Source organism: Onychostoma macrolepis, chromosome 01 (assembly GCF_012432095.1).
Source record: "Onychostoma macrolepis isolate SWU-2019 chromosome 01, ASM1243209v1, whole genome shotgun sequence".
Lineage (NCBI taxonomy): Eukaryota > Metazoa > Chordata > Actinopteri > Cypriniformes > Cyprinidae > Onychostoma > Onychostoma macrolepis.
This window is the reverse complement of record NC_081155.1, coordinates 30,394,061-30,410,495: the sequence shown is the minus strand read 5'-3', so window position 1 is coordinate 30,410,495 and position 16,435 is coordinate 30,394,061. Positions and strand designations below refer to the sequence as shown.

Here is a 16,435-nt window from a genome sequence, read left to right as displayed (position 1 = left end):
TATTGTTATTGTATTAAATGCCAATATGTTTGATTAATTTTTTTTTCTGATGTAATTACCGCAAAGCTCTTAAAATTATGGATATATGAACAAATCAGGACAAATGAGGATTAGTACGGACTAGAGCCCAAATGCTTTGTCCCACAGTTGCTGGGTCAATGACAAGACAAAAATAACAAAAATCTTATTTAAAATGCATTGACCGAGTTCTTGTAAATCAAGTTCAATGTAAGCTTTGCATTAATGTTGGTTTCATATGGTTTTGAATTTTTATAATTCAATAATTTTCAATAATAGTTTAATAACTCATTAATGAAATAAAATGTCACGTGGTATAACCATTTAAAAAAAACACTACCACTTTCAATACATGTGAATGCACATATTTTAACGTTGTTTTTTTTTCATGCTAAAAAATCATTTTGACAATTACTTATTTAATTTCTTTCCCCGAATGTTTTTATTCTTTTATTCCTAAAGTTTTCTGGGGGTTGTAGCACATGACATTTTACAATCTGAGCTAATCTTGCTATATGTCAAAAAGGTCAAATCTTTTCATCCAATTCTTTTATTTTCAATGTTTTTGCATGTTGGTTGTACCACATTACTTTAATTTGGTGGACAAAAGTTTTGCAAATGTTTATGATATTTTAACAAATCAGCTTGACTCTGAAGTTTAAGAATTTCATAATCACCCAAAAAGTACCAAAATGAATCATAATTAAAACTACATTATATAAGAAGCATTTTCAAATCTTATGTATTTGTATGTATAATGTATGAATTGCAATTTAAATGCACTTTTGAATGAGTCTTACTGATTATGAAAAAAATATCCTATTACTGTTACACCTAATAACACTCAGAAGATTCTGAGTCACTGAAGGCATGTGGCTTATTGTAAACTTCCTGCACAGTTAGCAGTAGGATGGGTCATAAATGCTTTTCAAAAGAACATGTAGAATGATAGTTCTTATTCACACAAAATATCTCTTTATCCCACGCTCTGCAATGAGTGATGTTTGAGCTTTAAAGATCTCTTGCCTTACTGTTGAAGAACTAACAGAGCAATAACCCATAGAGGCATTTCATTTTTCATTGAGCAAAAGGCTAAAGTTGCTCGATTCTTTTTCTTGCTTTAAACAACTACAAATCCATCAGCCATTAATCTGCCATCTGAGAGGCAGCTGAAGTGGTTGAGTGATAGAGCATGTGAGTCAGGTGTACGTAAACGTTTGTTTACCTGTAGAGAGTAGACTCTGTTGGTGTGACCCTGGAGTGTGTGTAGGCAGGTCTCGGTTTCAGGATCCCACACTTTCACCATAAAGTCATAGGCCCCGCTGACCACCCTACGGCCATCATACTGTACACAGCGAACGGCCGCCACATGACCCATGAGCACGTGCAAACACTGACCCGTCTCTATGTCCCAAACCCGCAGCGTAGCGTCCCGGGAACCGCTCACCACCCTGAGAGAGAAAAACAAACCGGTTTACTTCTCAACACCTTAAAGTAGCGTGTTCACGTCAAAAGTTTCATATAATACAGTTTAAATGATTTCTTTCTCTTATACTGAAACTTATAATGGAAGAACTTAAATCAGGCATTAATTCAGCAGTCTACGACAGTCGATTTCTTGTCCCTCCAAGGGATGTTTGCGCTTATAGCATTACATAAATCAAAGGAAAAATATTATTTGCTTACAAAACCAGACCCCTAGGACACGGGTTTGATAAATATATTTTTTAAACGAGCAAAATGAACATTAAAATGGGTGCTGGTGAAGAAAAGAGCAACAAACAGAAACTACTATTGTTGTTGCTGAATGAAGCCTGAGGTCACTGCACAAAATAAGCAATCATGCACGGCACAAAGGGAAAATATGCACACCAATTGGCCCAGAGGCATTGAAAACACTGAGAATATTGTCAGGCAAACAATTGTGTAATTCACAACAGAGCATAAAGAAGCAAGCCTCTCAACTGTATGTGAATACTCCACACGGTCAGTGTGTACAGCTGAAACCAGATGGGAACGGTGTGGTTTCACTAGCACACAAGCACGTATTGTGTGCAGCTATTGAAGGTAATTATCTTTAAAGTATTATATAATATACAGTGCTTTATATAATACTTTAAAGTAAATGAACTCATGCATGGTAGTTGTTTATTTAAGGTTGATACTCTACATCAGTGTTTCACTTTCAGGTTTTTTTTAATCCAAAAAGATCATTAATATTCAAGTTAAGATTTTCAAATTAATTTGAAATATTTTGACATCACAAAAAAAAAAATCTATAGTGAGTGAAAAATCTATTGAAACAATTGTATAAAATAGGCACTTTTTTTTTTTGGGATCTTCCTATAAAACCTGGGAAAACCCATTTACTTTACATTTGATTTAATTCATGTAAATCTGTTAAATTCTCTTTAATGTTATTAAATTATTTAATGGTTTATAAAAGGCAGTGCGGTAATCTATACGCATCTTAATGTGGGCTTTGGAAGGCGGTAGATGTTACCTTTTCTCATGCAAGTGCATACAGCGCACTGTTGAGGTATGACCGTACAGCGTGTGGATACATTCTCCTGTCTCTGCATTCCAGACCTTCAGCGTTCGGTCTGTGGAGCCACTGATAATAATGTTGTCTCGCATCTGAGAGGACCAGACCCCACCGGTGTGGCCGACTAACGTCCGCAAACACTGGTGAAAAAGAGAACAAATACAAGGGTAAATCAATTGAATTAAAATGTGACATATCTAAACTGCAACTCTGAACAAATGGCCAACAAAAAGATTTCAAATGTATTACCCAATGCCTGCACTAATTAGAAGCACTCTGATCCATCACTTTGACCTTTACCCAAGACGACATAACTTCTGCTTATCAACATACATCAAATAACTTTACAGTCCATTCTGAGCAGGAAGCAGCGCTAATGGAAAAAGAAACGCTCTTTATTTCATATGATATATTAGATATTGATCAGCTTGATGAGAGAATTCCCTTAGAATAATCCATGAGGCTAAGGGCCATTTCCTCTAAATATAATTAAACCAAATTCAATTTCATTTCAGAGGCAAACACTGAATCAAAGGTCATTTCGTTGTGCTATGAAGCGAGTGGAAAGCGTTGCAAGTGTCAAAGGCGCAACCTCTGAACCATGACCGATAAAAGCAGGGGTGATAAACCCAGGAGATGTGAAAGAGGAGGTCTCAAGGCCTTTAATTCATAATGCAGCTGCTCCTATTTCTGTCTCCATCTCGATCATGATCAACCGTAATGCATCATTAATCTTTAGAAGCGGTGACCAACCTCCACGACACCCGGGGCTTTCGAGTGTTTTAACGCGTCTTGCTTTGTTCCATCGCCGTATATGGCAGTTGATGGAACAAAAGAGCAACTACTGAGGAAATCAAACCAATTAACAGTAATTTTAAAACCATTACTGTACTAGCAAAAAATGACAAATTGGACGGTAAAACAAAGGGGTTAAAAGCAAGAATGGCTCTTTAAGGGAACTGGAGAAACAACAAAGATGTCTCCCCTCTGAACAATCCGTGTTAAAACGTGCCCAAAGACAATTTCTTATCATCTTGTGATCAAAAGCTACTCCGCTCACATTTGTAGTGTCCATAACACGCCAGAGAGAAAAGGGAGGGGGTTAAATCATGAATATTAATGCACTTCTTACTGCATTATGCATGAGGTGTTGTGTTCCATAATGAGTACGTGTTACTAAGGCAATGGATCTTTCCCATGGAATGTTGAGGTGGTTTAAATAATGCCGGCGAGTACAGAAAGCTTTCAGGCCCTGTTCTCAGGCGATTACAGCCTGCTCAGACTGCGTCTGTGAGAGGACCTTTGAAACCAAATGGCTTAGGTGTCTGTTTATCTGCCCGTTGAGAAACCATAAAAGAGCAAGTCTGTGGCACCCACGAGGCATGGAGATTAGCATTCCGTTTGAGTGGCTGGTGGGAAACGTTTGAAGCCAAGGATCGAGGTTTAAATCCATTTGAGTAACCCCTTCCAAATTCCACTCATTTTACAGTCCACATCTAATCTTAGCGAAGAAGATACCGTGCAAATTGCGGCCAGGGCGGTAAAGTGCCAGTGCTTATTTTGTTTAGTCTCCTTCCAAAAATCCACATCGTGCACGTCAGACTGAAGCGGCTCGCATTTCAACACCCTCGTTCTTGTGTTCGAAACCCACCGCCATCTCTGAATGGCCAGGACTGGCGTACATATTCGTGTCTCAGATGGTGAGCAGACTGTTTGAAGCAGCTGTTTTCATTGCTAACCCTCCTATTTCCATACCAAAAAAGTCCTCTCCCATCTGGAAGAGCACTATTAGTAAAGCTTTTCATTATCAAACCACAGACTACAATGGTTTGTGGGAACTGTAGTTTGAAGAACATCTGTCTGTTAAATACAGTTAAGCTGTTGAGCCTGGGCTCTGTAAAGGAGTTAAAGGAGGGTATACAAGGTAAACAAATGAAACGATGGTGTGCGGAATGGTTCCCGTGAGCACAAACATCTTCTAGGGCCAATAAATATGGGTAAGAAGAGTTTTTGGATACAGACACTAGCATGCCACCACCATATTACATCACTAGACCAAATTAGTACCGAGCTTTCTGGGAAAGACAGACTATTGTAAAGGTCATAAGAGGTTAGACCAATGTTGAACTTAAGTGCTGAAATAAAGCTAAATAGAATTATTCAAAAATTTAAATAAAAGCATAACACATGACATTACTAAAAGTTTAATTCAAACAAAAAAGGCTAATTTAACAACACATAATGGTGTACAAAGGTCACACTTTATTTTAAGGTCAAATTCTCACTATTAAACCATTAACTACGACTTTTGCCTCAAACTCTTAATTTGCTGCTTATTAATAGTTAGTATGGTAGTTGTTAAGTTTAGGTATTGTGCAGGATTAGGGATGTAGAATATAGTCATGCACAATGTGCGCTTTATAAGCATTAACAAACAGCCAATATGTATATGTAATAATAGGCATGCTAATAAGCAGCTAGATAATAGTGTGAATTTTTCCTTACCTGTATGAATTAAAAAACTAAAATAACACTGGGCTAGCCTCATTACATATGAATGGCATGGGGCTAATTATCTAACTACAACTACCATAAAACTCATTTAAATATCTTTTAATGCGGGGGTTTTATGACCATCGGGCCATAAACAAGAGGTTTGCACTGATTCAAAAACAGATTTAGATATATTTTCTATAATATGATTTGCAAGATCAGCATAAGAACGTAATCTCCGGCTGGGTGTGTTTGTTTCTCTGATGCAGAAGTGGGTGGAGGGTTTGGGCAGGAGTGCTGCAGTCTGCATGTTAAGGAGTTGGTGGTCAGCCAAAGGTGCAGTCTGAGTCATGGCTGGAGAGCGGGAGGGGGAGGAGAGAGTCGCAGGAAATTAAAAGCAGAATAAAGCAGCGAAAATGAGGGGAGAGAGCGTGAAATAGAGCCAAAGGCTTTAGGATGAGTGAAAGATGTGATGAAAGAAATAAGTAAACAGGAGGATGGAGGCTGGAGGGCTGTTTTCACAGTGTGAGCAAATACATATGCTCATACTCTCCCTGTGACCTCTTCACTCCTCTCTACAGTATGTCCTGTCACACCCAGGCTTCCTGCGACTGCATAAACATCTCCACGAAAGGTGACCTCCAGAGGCAGAGAGCTGCTTTCGAACGTTACATAAACAGTCTCATGGGCTTTCGGACTTGAAATTGTTGAGCTAAAAAACCACTCATACTTGGGTTAGTAATTAATCCTGAAAAAGTTTGGAGATTTCATGCTGTATATTTGTAAACACCAGATTAACATTCATGTTTACATATTCATCAGGGTACAAAATGCTTTAATACGTCCTAGTTCATCTGTGGAAATTTTGGCAAATCAGCTCATCATTTGAAATCTTCTGAAATATAGTACAAACATAATACAGTTGCGACTTTATTCCAGTAAACAGTAAACATATTTGTCGCCACTGTTCAACATTACTTTTCTCCCCTCAGGTGCTGAAAGCTTATGAATATTTAATGAAGTAAGCACTGAGGACATTTATGATCAGATGTTTGTTTCCAAATAACTTGCTGTAACTTTCTAGCAATATTTTTTCCAAGACTTCTATCTATCTATCTATCTATCTATCTATCTATCTATCTATCTATCTATCTATCTATCTATCTATCTATCTATCTATCTATCTATCTATCTATCAATCAATCAATCAATCAATCAATCAATCAACCTATCTACCTATCTATCCATCTATCTATCTATCATACAGAGAATTTTTTAAGCAAATATTGTATAATAGAGCATAACAAGAATATTTATATTAACCACTTAGCATATTGTTAATTTCCATGACTTTTATAAGCCTGGAAATCACACTTTCAAAAGACGTGCAAACTAAAGAGTGACTTTTTAATTTAATTTAATTTTTGCTAATACTGCGCACCCCCTAAATGAACCCTAACCTTAGCCAATAATGCAAATCTTAAAAACTGTTTTGCTGTGCATAGATATAATATTCTTTATGTATTTATTTTCTAGAGATTACACATACAAGAGAACATTTTAAACAAAATAAATATTTTATAACGGCGCATAAGAAACATTTCTATTAACTACTGAATTGTCTGTGATTTTTTTTTTCATTTCCATGAACTATCCAGGCCAGGAAATCACACTATTGAAAAACGGAGCTAGCCAGGACAGGTTTCCCTTTCAAAATTACAAGTGAGAAATGCAGCTTTAAACCAAGTGTGAAAAGCCTTTTACTATTTATTTAGTCATGTTTTCAAGGTATCCACATAACCTTTTGTGCACACCAAACCTTTCCACGCCACTCATCACTGCACAGGTGAAAAGAGCTGTGGGTAAATCCTGTCGACACATCTCAGTGAAGCCAGATTAAATACGTTTTAGCCCAGGGCTGGTTGTGATGTGACAGAAAGAGAGAGATGTTGGCCAAGTGTCACTGACACCATATAAGGAATATTCCACAGGCATTTTGAAACTGAGATGTCAGGCATTTCCATACAGACGGCACAGATGAAACCTGGTGAGCATCTCAGAAGTTTTAAGAAGAGTCTGACAGCTTCCAGTGAGACAGAGAGAGAGTGCTACATATAATCTGTGAAGTGGTGTGAATCTCTAAAACACCTCACTTATTTACCAGGTAATCTGAATAGTGTAGTTTTTGTTGGTCATGTCATGGAGACAACATTAAAACCGAAGACCATAGAAGCCCCTATTCTTAACTTGATCCTAATCCAAAACAACTCATCTCTTTGCTTATGTCTCAGTCACATTTCATCCCTCATCAGACGCTTATCGTGCTGTACACATCCTCAAGCATGGCACACATTCAAATGAGCAGGATGCTGCGTTAGAGCCTAATCTTCCCTCAAAATCACTTCCCTATTACACACAGCATGAGGCCCATTCATTTACTATGGAAGGGGGCCAGTAATAGCATTATCAAGCTAGCGCGGGTGAAGATGGTCTGTAATCCATGGCACGCCCATCAGATCTTTATCTACCGTTCATATCAGGCGTTGCTCAGACATTTACTTATTTTCATGTCTGGCTTATGATACTGGGGAGAGCTATAAAACAACAACAGTATAGCGATGTAAGTTTGTCAACCGGGTATACACTTTCTACTGTGGTTATGCTAGCGCTTCCTGCACAGCTTTTCCAGATTCAGCTGTAAATAAAGGGATGTGACCACTAATTAACGGCAAGAAATCATGTCAATTGAATTATTCATGAAAACTCTCAGGTTCATTACTCTTATGGGTAAATTCTTATATTAGGTTACAAATCTGGGTAGAACATGACGCTAAATTACAGGATCAGTTTCCAGCAAACTTATAGAAATGTATTCCTTTAATGCAGTATAAGATTCTTTGGTTAACGCATCTGCCAAAAGCATAAATGTAATGCTGCCTTTAATTATGAAATATGCGGGTCAAATTGGGCTGCAAACCTATTCGTAAGTTTTTTCTGCACACATTTACAACACATCTGTGTCAACACTTTTCCGGTATGTCCATGACCCTAAATGAGAATTTATAGAAACAGGCATAGATAGAATATCTTTAATTAAAAAGGTACTTTTAGCAAACAGAATTTCTCTATAAACTGTTCTTTTCCACCTAAGTTATTCATGAATCACTTCTACAGAAAGAGGGAACCAGCCCATGGTGGTGGCGTTGCCAACTCCCAATAAACATTATCTATTATGGGAAAAGCTGTTAATCTGGTCTCAGATCAGCAGTGAAGGGCACCTTCTTACCTACACAGAAAGAAACCTGCTGCTTCCAACAGATGGACTGCAGCAAAATGGCCCCTTTGGACAGCATTTTATTTTTTATTTTTTTTGCTTGTGGAAAAGAAGCAAATGGCATTTTTCTGTTTTAATCTATAAACACAAAATGGACTCCAATATAATGAGTGAAAACAGTGAAGGGTGTTTTAATGAGAACGGAGCACTTGTGTGCAAAGGAATTCCAACTATTCTCTCACCATGACATTCTTTGGCCGGCTTTATCCTCAGACAATATCAGAGCAAAGCAAACAAAGAATGGAGAGAAACTTGGACAATGAGAAATCCAACCACAATACAAAGAGAAAGCAAACGCTTTCATTCTTTAGTGAAAATGGAGGTCAAATCGGCAAAAGAAGCGTTTGTGTGAGTATGTGTGTATATGGGGGTTGGTGATGTACAAAATCGGGACCCATGACCCACAGGAGCCTATTTGTCTAGATCTGCTATCGATCCCAACCCGAGAAGGTTTTAGTCTCAGAGGGTGAGTATCTGCCTGTGAGCTGCTTGCATGAGCTCCTGGGGTTTACAGCACTTAAATGGTGAACTGAAGTGTAGCGAAAGGAAAAAGTAAACAGACCCAAGGTCAAGAAGACAGAGACTCTGTAAGAGAAGCGGAAAGAGATGAACGAAGCAATGAAACAGAAGGGAGGGAGGGATGGCTACATCCATAGATTCAGAGAGGCAATGCAGCCGAAATATCATTTGCGGCTGTGGCCATGACAACAAGACTGCTGATCAAAAGTGACTGTGTGGTGTGGAAAATGCAAATGTTTAAAAACACAAAAAAATGTATATTGACGTTATTAATGTACTCAAACAGACAGTTAATAGTTTATAGCTGAGTGAACCACAGAAAGGAATAGAAAGTGTACAGTAAAAGAAAAGTAGTCGCACTAAATCCCATTGTCTCCTGCCTCACTGTTCCACTTCCTCTGACAGGCGCTTCAAAGGACACAGCACTTCCTGTTTAATTGGCCACAGTCAGGAATCTCTAAAGTATTGCATTAGACTTAAGACACTATTCATCCAGCTATATTCTCTTTCATATTAGGGGTGCAAAATATACTGGCACCATATCAAATATCAGCTGATATCGGCAATTAAAAATACATACATATAATAATTTAACTATATTTAAAATACTGAACTAAAATAATGTATACATTTAACAACTTTTCACTATTTAATTCATTTTAGAAGTTTATTTCATTAGCCGATTTTAAATATTTATCGCCGATATTGCGCTTAAGATTACATCTACAATCTTTTACAAACGATTTGTTTTTACAAATATTTTTATGACTATAAATAAATTTTTATACTTGTGTATATATATTTTTCATGGTAAAATGGTTTGCTCACTCTCTGATTGGCTGAATGCCTGTTGTAGCCTTTTTTGAAAGAATTTGGACATAATTCTGCATAACAGAAGCTGATCCAAGCTTTACAAGCATTTTCAAGCTGGTGCTTCTTTTCGACAGCTCCGCAAACAGCACTGCATGATGGGAACAAAAAGGCAGCCTGCCATATATGCGGCGATGACCCTAATCATGGCGCATCTGCCATCTGCTACCATGATGTCTCTCATCAGACAGCATGTTACTGCTGAACCAATCACGTCTCTGCTGTGATAAGAAGAGAGCCAATCAATGCACGCTAAATTTGATTACAGAAGCTCAAAGGCTGATAACCTTGGGAATGATGAGATCCTCTTCTGTGAAAAGTGGACTAGTGAGAGACACACAGAGGATGGAAAAGAGAAAAATCTAACAAACGTGGAAGATAACGCCCGTGTTAGTATCTGGTATGATAGTGAACATTACAAGGAGAGATTTCATTAGACTCTGGATGAAAATGGAGGTCAGGATGGAAAGGGCAGCGCTGCATGATGAGTGAAACGCACACACATTTTTTACAACTGCCATAAACTTGCAGCACAAGGACCATGTCACAGCATCAGCTAGTGCAATGAATCCTTAAAGTGCACGAGGAGCGGAATGGCAGAGAATGGAGGTGAGAAAGAGAGAGAGACAGTCAACCAGAAAGACATGCTCTTTGTAGTTAGTGATCATCTCAGCGTTCAATAGAACATGACTCCTCACGTTCTCACGTGAATAAGTGATGAAGATGGTCATGTGCAGGTTTTCTGGATGAACTGAAATGGCGGTGAGTGCTGCTGTACAAGCATGTTCAATGAAAAGACACCTCCCATGAGAGAGAGAGTGAGAAGACCGAGAGAACGAGAGGAGACCGCTGCACATCTATCGGCATGTGTCAAGATGGATACCTCAAATATCTGAAAACATTTCAAAAATTCAAGCAAAGCCACCATACATTACAGAAAATGGTAAAAAGCCAAGTTGCATGATATTTACTGTGACCTATGTATTATTCGGTCATAATTAGGAAAATTAAGTTATCATCTTTGATACGGATAGCGGAATTAAAGGCAATTATTTTAACCGATAATAACCGATAGTGACTCAAATAGAAACAGTATTTGATTATTGTGTTTGGCCTCATTTTAAGCAGAATCATCTGCTGATATTCAACAGAATATTTTCTTTAATTTGTGAAAATTCATGTATTCAAACATTTATATATTATATATAATTTATATACTATATATATTATATATTACTCTACAAAGGTCCTTCAAAAAAAAAAAAAAAAAAAAAAAAAAAAAAAACTCACCTTCCCAGTAACAGCAGACCATACTTTGAGTGTGTTGTCGTCTGAGCCGCTCACTATGCGGTTTCCACAGAACTGGAGACAGGTGATGACATGGTCGTCATGGCCTTTCAACACCTGAAAATAGGAAACCCAGGAGAGAAAAAGGAGTAATTACAAAACGAAAAGAAATGCAAGTGTTTCAGTGATGTGCGAGAACGATGTGATGCTGCTGATGTGGCAAATGACACAGCAGCTTTCAATAACATGACTGAGACAAGCGAGAACCACCAGGTTCATGGTCACCATGGCAACAAAAGAGTCAGGTAAACCATTGCTGTTGCCAGTTGGTCTGGTGCAGCTGAAGCATGTGTACATGGGTAACTGAAGATTCCTATTTTTTGGCACCTAAATGTGCCTTGAAGAGGACTTTAAATAGTTCTTTACAGGCTGGTGCAGGCAATTTGTTAAACATTTCTGTTCCAAGCCTGTGCCCCAGGTGACAGGCTAAGGGGTGTCTCTCAAAAGGAATTCCAAATTAGATGGCCAACAAAGACTATAAAAGCAATATAAATCAGTTTTAAGCGCCAATTCTGCCTAAGTGAGTTAAGTGATTTAATATTATGCCTTACAGTAACAAGGAAGTAGGAAAATGAAATGTAGGGAAAATGTATTTGATCACAAATACAGTAAAACCAGTAACTACAGATTTAAATAATTGTTTCCCATTTTATTATACTTTTAAATGTAATTTATTCCTGTGATGGCAAAGCTGAATTTTTTATTTGAAACAGAAATCTTTTGCAACATTACACATCTGTACTGTCACTTTTGATCAAAATAAATAAGTTAAAAATATAAAATGGAAGAAAACAATCTCACTGAACCCAACCTATTGAATGGCACCGCATATATAGTTAAAATCATATATTTATAAAATAAAGATTAGACTCTATATTTATTTTTCCCTGGATATTAATACATGCTTCCTGTGATATATCAATGTTTTCGCTATTTGCTGTGCCTTTCAGACTGGGCATAAACATTTGGAATCTCACTTTGTAGGACAATATCAGGGAATGTACCGGTGAATTAGGAGTGAGAATAAGAAGTGAACAACACGTTACCTTAGGTGATTTGAGGTCTCCTCTCCTCCAGTTGGTGTCTATTCTGTGTTGTCTAATGTAGGCACTCTTCCAGGGACTGTGTGTGAACCCTGGCTTGATAACCTTCCTTCTCTTTATGTGCAAGGGTTCGTCAATACCTGCAAAACAGATGTTTTCTATGTTGGTGACACTAATGATTCAATGCATGACATACAGTATAACCATATATTTACAATATACATGTGGTCAAGGGATGAATTTCTAAAGTCACAGAGTTTGTGAAAAGCAGTAAAAATCACCTTCTTCTTTGCATTTTTCCCTCCAGAGCAGGTTATCCTCTGCTAGAATGCGCCAGTAACGACACGTCTGAGCTGCCTGAAGCAGATCCTTTGGCTCCAGAAATGACAACACGTGTAAGGCCAACTACAACAAGACAGACAGACAGAGTCAGACATCAGGAGAAGGTGAGGATAGGAAAAAGTAGGCTACAATGGGATAAGGGGTAAATGACCAATTAAGGTCTTCATTTGATCACAAGTAGTGGAGTGACAAAGTACAACAGATTTTGTTCTGTTCTCCCATTTTCAAGAGCAATGCAATTTGCAAGGACCTCAGTAAAGACAGAGCATGTCCAAACAGTTCCACCATTCCTTATGCAATCTGACATGAAGTTTGCAGCCTGAGATTCCACAGTGTGTATACAGTATTAGCCTAGAGGAGCTTTTTCCACAATCTGCTTCAATCAGGCAGACACACCCTGAATACTACTGCACTGACACAGAAGAAAAACAACCTAATGGGGAGGAGAGCCAGGGAAGAGCGAGACAAGATGACAGGTGATGGAGAACAAGAAAGGTAAGCTGAAACCGTGACAGGAAGAAGAGAGGATGAAAGGCAGAGAGGGCTGCAGTTAAAGAAAGAAAAAGAGCAGAGGAAGGGAAGGGGATGGGGGAGATTCCTCTCTATATTCCTGAATAGCAGCTGAGAGAGTTGTAACATCTCTCTGAAGAAGTGTAAGAGAGGACATGCCTGTCAAATGAACTCCAGCACGTACTGTGCTCAAAGACTGTGTTAAAATTCAAATTAAGAGAAATCAGAAGGCCCTTCTCAAGATCTGGGCTTTATTAGTTTCATAGTGAAATGTACGAGTTTTAGAAAATAAATAAGAATGAAGGTCCATTCCTAAACCTAACCTATAAATAAGATATAATACATGCAAATTAGCAAACAGTACAAATACATACAAATTAGTGAAAACTTTTTGCCAAAACGAAACCGTCGTTTGATGAAAACAAAGTTCAACATTTTTTTCAGCTGCCTTGGTTCCAGAAGTAATTTTCCTATTCATTTTCCATTTTTATTTACTAAAAAGATATAAGCCATGAACCAACCAAGGGAAAAAATGCGTAAAAGACAAAGGTACAAGACTGCATATAAAGAACTACAATCCCGAGGACGACAATCAATTAAAAAAAAAAAAAAGATACATAAAAAGAGATTTAAAAATGTTAAGATTATTATATATATATATATATAAAATAAATAAATAAACTGAAATTACGCAGGTTGATGGCTTCAACAAAGGTATTCTTTCACAACCTCTTCACTCAGAGTAGGTATGAATTTAGCGGTTTGCAAGTTATCATTAAAAATCAGTTCCTCTATTGAGAAAATGAATGGGATTTTTTACTTCTGGAACCTGACTGTTGCACTCTATTGGACACAAATTTGTCTTAATCCGGCCATTTCTAATCGGATTGACTATGCAACTTCAACATAAGAGCATGTTGTTTTTAAACTACTAGCCCAAGTTACTTTGAAAGACAATCAGTGTTTTGTTTTCATTAACTTCAGTATTTGAAGGGAAAAGAGTGTTTCTGAATATTAAGATGACTGTGTGAGTGACTTTATATATAAATTTACCTCTCTGGGCAGGAGTGAGATGAAGTCTCTCTGAAACTGTGGTTCGATCACCTGCATCATGTGTTTCACCTGCGTGGGCTCACAGCTGTCAATCAACTCATCCAGCGCAAGCAGCTTCTCTGGGCCACTCCAGCTCTGTAACACACATCAGCACATATGTTACCAAGAACACAAAGCATGTGCACGTTTACATTTAGAGCTTTAGATTTACATTTTAATTAGGACTGGTGATGCTTTTTCGCTGGCTATACAGCAGCAACTTCTGGCATGAACATAACCATGAAGGTTCTCGTAAGTCAAATGGAACAGACTTCGTGTCTTGGGGCCGTTGGAAACTTCCCAGGGTTCGTTCTCCTAAAATTAAGCTGCGGTCAACTTCATCCAGTTGAATAAAATGTTTCACTGATCTCATGGTGCTCAGAACTTAATTCGCTCTCAGTGAGGACGCGCTGCACCGGAGAGATTGTGCCAAAGTCATTCCGCTCTGAAGCGCATCAAATGAGAGAGGAGGATTGCTCAGGGATGTTTATGATGGAAGAGGGATGTACAGAAGAGGACTATGGGGAGGTAAAGCACCTGTAATTTACTGCTGAAACGCTTCAGCTGGGGGAACTCGGCGTTGTTTATGTCTATATGTGTTTATGCAAGCATAACCGCCTCTTTTAACAGTTCAAAATAATAAGACAACATTACATCCCAACAGTTGAGGGAAAATCTGATTAAAATGTTAAATTCTGTTGATTCTTTAATTGACACTAACAAATTAAACTAAGCACAAGATACATACAGGCTTCCCAAACTTTATTAATGAATTGACATTGTCATTTGTGATTACTTGAAAAAGATTTTTAAAATTTAACAGATAATGCACTTACAAAGAGCAAGTTTGATATTATTATTAATAATAATAATTATTATTATTATTATAAGTATTATTATTATTATATTTTATACATTACCATTCAAAGGTTTGGAAAATCTAGAAATACCTTTTCTATAAAAATTCTATTTTTAGTCTAATAAATACTGTTCTTTCTATCATTCAAAAATTGTTTCTATTAATCAAAATATGCATATTCTTTTTTTCCATCCCCAAGCAAAGCTAGAGACAAAAATTTTAACTGTAGACATTTCCAAGACTTTAAGGTTGTTTTTCTTTTCCAAAATCACATATTTAACATTCAATGCCAGAACTCTGTGTATACAAAAATGACAAGGTTGCAATCTAGTGCCCGACTTCAACCCTGAACACACAGAACTGCCACTAAGATATATCACCACAGGCTTCCTCTGTAGAATGCAGAAATGAGACATTTAATGTGAATCACGTAAGCGATACTGAAGCAGCGAAGCTGCTGACTCATAGGGATGTGGGGTGTCATTTGCACCTCCTGAAATAAGCCTTACAATAACTCAGGACAGAAACAAGCAACTCATCAAGCGCTGACTGAGCAAACAAGCAAAACAGTTCCTGAACGCATTGCGTAATGGCGCAGACAGACCACTACTGAAGGGATGTTGTACCTGACTATTGATTCTGTCTGAGACAGCATCTAACAACTCACCTTTGACGTCAAAGGATTACGTGCACACTTTTATTAAAGGATTTTTTGAGGAAATGGAAATTAAACTCGGAAGAAACAAGAACATATCTTGGGCGAAACTTTACTCATTAGATGAAAGCTTCTTCATCCTTTCAGTCAACACAGGTATCTGCGATTTCATGCCAGAGCAGATTCGTTAAGCCCGAGGACTGATCAAGCCTGTAATTATCTGCAAGGCAGAGCAAACACCGACTGAGGTGGAGCCTCTGCGTTCTGTTGAGGCTTGAATTGTTATTCTAGTAAGAGGGATATGACATGATGATATGAAGATCTAAATAGTTCCAAACTCGTGGCATAATGGCCACACACACGTTTAAATATCAAGTTTAGATTCAGTCAGATCTTGGTAACAAAAGTAATTAATACATTAAATCCAGACTACAGCAAAAGTTATGTTCCACAGCAGAGGCTCTGCACATAAGTAACGGAAACAAATTCTCAACCCATGGCCACAATATCTTGCTTCCCCTTGTTTCCCCAGCAAGTGACACACAGGACTTTCTAGTAACTGTAATATAGGCTCATTACAAGCGCAAACAATCCGATTATACAATTTGTTCTGATGGTCACATTTGCAGCCGCTGTAAAATAGCCAATATATGCACATCTGTGATTTAAATTCTATTTTAATGCTTGGTGAGCTTTATATAATGTTCACTGATTACCATAAATAGGTTACAGTTAGGCTAAAGTTAACCATGGAGTTAATCTGTTAAATTAATAAATTAATCTGGCAAGTCTTGTCACAAACTGAATC

General features: G+C 37.7%; 1 protein-coding gene across 4 annotated transcripts in view; it reads right to left on the bottom strand.

The window, feature by feature from the left end:
• Positions 1 to 16,435, bottom strand: part of fbxw7 (F-box and WD repeat domain containing 7) — a 158,047-nt gene that overhangs the window by 5,128 nt on the left and 136,484 nt on the right. For all 4 annotated transcript variants that reach the window (XM_058796750.1, XM_058796842.1, XM_058796927.1 and 1 more), the window contains 6 exons: positions 14,075 to 14,209; positions 12,451 to 12,574; positions 12,173 to 12,309; positions 11,070 to 11,183; positions 2,522 to 2,703; positions 1,244 to 1,469 (listed from right to left, as the gene is read on the bottom strand). In XM_058796750.1, coding sequence (XP_058652733.1) covers positions 1,244 to 1,469; positions 2,522 to 2,703; positions 11,070 to 11,183; positions 12,173 to 12,309; positions 12,451 to 12,574; positions 14,075 to 14,209 — 918 coding nt within the window. The remainder of the gene's footprint in view (positions 1 to 1,243; positions 1,470 to 2,521; positions 2,704 to 11,069; positions 11,184 to 12,172; positions 12,310 to 12,450; positions 12,575 to 14,074; positions 14,210 to 16,435) is intronic.